The following is a 4671-nucleotide window of genomic DNA, read 5'->3' as shown; positions in this document are numbered from 1 at the left end:
TCCTCCTCCTCCTCCTGCTCCTCCTCCCTCTCCTGCCTCCTCTCGAGGCGGCCTGCAGCCGGGGAGAGGAGGCTTGGAGAAGCCCTTGTAGTTTTAAATTCAATGTGACAGTTTCGGAAAGAGCGGATGATGAATCTCCCATTATTGGATCAGTCTATTTGCCGCTCAATGTCTCTCTGTAATTGGAGCAACATCACTTTAAAGGTTCAGAGAGTACAGCATTTCTGGTGAAAAATCCCCACAACACGCCGGCGAGTGTTTTAAAGGGAAATCTATTAGTGATGTGCAGAGGGGCGGGAGCGGCGGCGGGGGCAGGTGGGGGGCTCGCCGGGGGCCCGGGCCGGCCGATCGCGGCGTCCCTCCCTCCCCACCCCGTCTTGTTGTGACAGCTCCTGATACTGTTTATAGAGGTGCGTGTCAGGTATAATTAGCAATCGATATGGAAAACCTTTCCTTGCGCCCAGCACGCCTCTGACGTCAGAGCCGATTAGCGCTTCTTATTGGTCCCAAATTCCCCGGGCCGCGGCTAATTATCGAGAGCTTGATGTTGATAAAGTAAAGCGACGGAGCGCGGGCCGAAGCATGTGTAGGGCTCCGGGTCCCTGTCCCCGCCGCCGCCCGCGCCCCCGCGCCCCGCCGGCCCCCCGCGCGAGATGATGGACGGTCGCCTCCTGGAGCACCCGCATGCCCAGTTCGGGGGCTCGCTGGGCGGCGTGGTGGGCTTCCCCTACCCGCTGGGCCCCCACCACGTGTACGAGCTGGCCGGCCACCAGCTGCAGTCGGCCGCCGCCGCCTCGGTGCCCTTCTCCATCGACGGCCTGCTCAGTGGATCCTGCGCCGCCGCCTCGGTGGTCAACCCCACGCCGCTGCTGCCCGCCGCCTGCGGGGTGGCCGGGGACAGCCAGCCCTTCAAGCTTGCAGGTAGGCAGCCCCAGGTGATGATGATAATGATGATGATGATGATGATGATGATGATGATGATGACGGGGGTAGAGAAGCACCGCGGGGGTCTATCAGGGAGCAGCTCCCACCCGAGGAGTTGCAACGCGCTCCTCTGTGCTCCCAGCACCCGAGGGTCACAGAACTAGGGTGTAAGCTGGGGATCCCAGCAGGTGTTGCAACGCGCTCCTCAGTGCTCCCCGCACCCGAGGGTCACAGAACTAGGGTGTAAGCTGGGGACCCGGGTGGGTGGCTGAGCCTCTTGGCGTCCTGTGCATGCCCGCAGACTCGGGGGACCCAGACAAGGAGAGCCCCGGCTGCAAGAGGCGACGCACCCGTACCAACTTCACTGGCTGGCAGCTTGAGGAGCTAGAGAAAGCGTTCAACGAAAGTCACTACCCCGATGTGTTCATGCGCGAGGCGCTGGCGCTGCGCCTGGACCTGGTGGAGTCCCGAGTGCAGGTAAAGACGGGGTGTCGCCTGCGGATGCCGCTGTCCCGCACTGGGCGTGCGAAGCTCTGTGAGGCGCGGCCGCCTTTGTTCTAAGTGGCGGGAGGTGTTCCACGCTCAGCGATGCTTGGCGGGGCCTGGGGACTGTGAGGGTTGGACCCCTAGCTGATCTGGAGGTGAGTAACTGGGCAAAGCCCAGGGGGCTTGGGAGAGCTGGTGGTTGCACCTGAGTCGCTAGCTCAGGGACTGCGCGCGATCCGGGAAGCAGAGTGTGGTTTGGGCTGCAGGGCGCATGGTCTGGAGGTCTGGAGAGATGCCCCGCTGGTGGCTTGGAGGAGCCCTACTGGTGGCGACCAGCAGAGACAAAGTGGGCCCTAGCCTGGGCGATCTCATCAGAGACTTTCTCTCAGGTCTGTTTACCTCCCACCTGTGAAATATTAAGATACAAACATGTATTTATCCATCCTTTTGTAGACAGGCGGGGAAAAGAAAACAGCCCAAGCAGGGGAGGCAGAAACTTAGATGTTTAGCCCTCTGGAAAAGTAGAGAGGTTTTAAAAAAAGGTGTCTGAATTTAATACTCCCCACTTAAAGTCCTCTGACCTTACCCCCACCTTGTTACTTGATTTCCCTTGGAGGCAGGTGATGATATTCTTTTTTAAAATACAGCTTTCCTTTGGTGTAGTAACATTTTAGAACAATTTCTGCCTAATTAGATGCTTCCCTAGCACACAGAAACATCTTTTATCTAGGGTCTGTGCAGTGGTAGGTGCCTGGCATGGAGGCAGATGCTCACAAGATGCCTGTTTAGTATCCATAGCTTTACCTAAAAGATGCTTCTGTCCTGTGCTTCTTCTCTTTAGAAGTCCTTTTACCCAATTTGTTCTGTCTTAAGTGAAGTCACAATACCTTCATTTCTTCCTCTAAAGTGATAGTAATTTTTGGTTGGCAGGGCAGCCTGGGATTTGTATAGCACACAAAAAGTTTTGAGAAACAAACAAAGAGAAAAGCAGTTCTAGCCTTTGGAGGGTTTCCACTTATTCTTTGGAATACCCCAAACCACCAGGACCCCTCCAGGCTGGCCTGGTTGCTATTGTACCAACTTTATATGGCCACAACAAAGAATTTGAAGTGCCATGTTCTGTAGGGGAGGGTAGCTCTGCCCAGGGCTCCTGGGATTTGGCCCAGGGTGTGGTGTTCTTGGCCCAGTTGGGGTCTAGATCTGCTGGGTCCTGAAAGCCCTTCCCTTCTTGTCCAGGACAAGAGACCTGAAGAGAGAACAGAGGAAGAGGGTCTCTGCTCTCCCAGGGGGACCTGGTGGTCAGAGTCTGGCATGCCTGTCTACTTAGCAGCACCTTAGGCCTGCTTTGGGAAGGCTCTGTCAGTCTGTGGTCCAGACCTCTCTCTGCATGAAGGATGCGCATAGCTGTGTTGAGGGAGGTGGGCTGCTGAAGGCCCACTGCAGTTCACCTTCACAGGCCTTTCCAGAGGAAGAAATATCCAGATATCCCTTCAAGGGACACCCCAAAATGTGGGCTTTCTAAGTCTCACGGGCGAAGACATGGGTGGAGGGCCACCAGCCCAGCACAGTGGTTTCTGCTTGGTCTCCAGGCCAGTCCCCTTAGAACTGTGAGAAATCAGCAAGGGCAAGCGAGTCCCTGCTCCCTGTCTCCAGACCAGGAACTCTCCACAGGGCTCGGTCATGGGCCCCACCGGCCTTTCCGGAGGAAAGAGGTAGCTCCCTAGGGCCCGAGGTGTGAAGCTGGAGTGGGAAGCTGGCCGAGAGGCCGGGTCTACTCGCCTTCTGGGTGGATAAGATGCTGGCTGGAAGCTGCTATCCGAATGTCAGAACTAAAGGGCTGGCGGGGAGCGTGGCCTGGCTCGGGCGCCCCTGGCTGGAGCTGAGGCGGTGCAGGTCTGACTCCAGGCGTGCGTGGGAGGCCCGGAGCCGCAGCGGTGTGCTCGCCAGCCTGATTGTGCCTTCCTTTCCCCTTGTCCGGCTGCTCTAGGTCTGGTTCCAAAATCGCCGTGCCAAGTGGAGAAAGAAGGAAAACACCAAGAAGGGTCCCGGGCGGCCTGCGCACAACTCACACCCGACCACTTGCAGCGGGGAGCCCATGGACCCCGAGGAGATCGCGCGCAAGGAACTGGAAAAGATGGAGAAGAAGAAGCGCAAACATGAGAAGAAACTGCTCAAGAGCCAGAGCCGTCACCTGCACTCGCCCGGAGGCCTGTCCCTTCACAGCGCGCCCAGCTCCGACAGCGACAGCGGTGGCGGAGGCCTGTCCCCAGAGCCACCCGAACCGCCACCGCCTGCTGCCACGGCCAAGGGCCCGGGTGCGCATTGCTCCAGCGTCGCGGGTTCCGCTCCGGCCGCCCCCGGCGAGCCACCCGCACCTGGCACTTGCGACCCTGCCTTCTACCCGAGCCAAAGAAGTGGCGCCGGGCCGCAGCCGCGGCTAGGCCGCCCTGCGGACAAGGACGCGGTCCCTTGTGGGCCCGGGGCGGCCACCGCCGGCCTGCCCAAGGCCAGCCCGTTCAGCGTGGAGAGCCTTCTGTCCGACTCGCCACCGCGCCGCAAAGCCACCCCCGCCAACGCCGCGGCCACCGCGGGCCTGGACTTCGCGCCGGGGCTGCCGTGCGCCCCGCGGACCCTGATCGGCAAGGGCCACTTCTTGCTGTACCCCATCACGCAGCCGCTTGGCTTCCTGGTGCCACAGGCTGCGCTCAAGGGCGGCGCCAGCCCGGAGTTGGCGCCCAAGGATGCGCCACCTGCGCCACCCGCGCCGCCGGCACCTCCAGCGCAGGCCAGCTTCGGGGCCTTCCCCGGGCCGGGTGGCGCCGCCGATCCGGCCTTCGCTCGTCGCAGCCCCGACGCTGTTGCCTCCCCCGGGCCACCGGCTCCCGCGCCTTTCCGGGACCTAGCCGTGGCGGCCACCGAGAGCGGTGCTGGGGACTGCGCGGACGCGGGGACCTCCTGCCCCGTGGCCCCGCCGCCCCCACCCCTCGAAACGTCGCTGGGCCAGGGCCCCGGAGCTCCCAGCCCAGCCCGGGAGCCGGCCAGCAGCGGCGCGGCTGAGCCGGGTGCTGCGACAGGACCCAGCCCGCCGGATGGTGAGGAGGTGGACATGGACTGAGCAAGGCCACCGCGGCACCGCGGCCGGGAGAGGCGATTAGCGGGCCGCCCAGCTCGCTCAGCCTCCCAACGAATCAGGTGATCGGCTCTTAGAAACTGCTTTTCCCTCCTGCTTTTTGTTTTCTTCCTTTTTATTTTTATCATTTT

The 4671-nt window shown here is 61.0% G+C and overlaps 1 protein-coding gene across 1 annotated transcript in view; it reads left to right on the top strand.

Annotated features, from left to right (window-relative positions):
* Positions 1-570: 570 nt before the first annotated feature.
* Positions 571-4671, top strand: part of Uncx (UNC homeobox) — a 4335-nt gene continuing 234 nt past the window's right edge. The window contains exons 1-3 of the mRNA XM_008851425.1: positions 571-921; positions 1226-1401; positions 3398-4671. The exon at positions 3398-4671 is cut by the window's right edge and continues 234 nt beyond it. Of these exons, the coding sequence (XP_008849647.1) occupies positions 654-921; positions 1226-1401; positions 3398-4525 (1572 nt within the window). The 5' untranslated portion in view covers positions 571-653 and the 3' untranslated portion in view covers positions 4526-4671. The remainder of the gene's footprint in view (positions 922-1225; positions 1402-3397) is intronic.

This window comes from Nannospalax galili, unplaced genomic scaffold (genome assembly GCF_000622305.1).
Source record: "Nannospalax galili isolate Female #2095 unplaced genomic scaffold, S.galili_v1.0 scaffold664, whole genome shotgun sequence".
NCBI classification, from domain to species: Eukaryota; Metazoa; Chordata; class Mammalia; order Rodentia; family Spalacidae; genus Nannospalax; species Nannospalax galili.
Note: the sequence above shows the minus strand (reverse complement) of the source record. Positions and strands in the feature narration are given on the sequence as shown.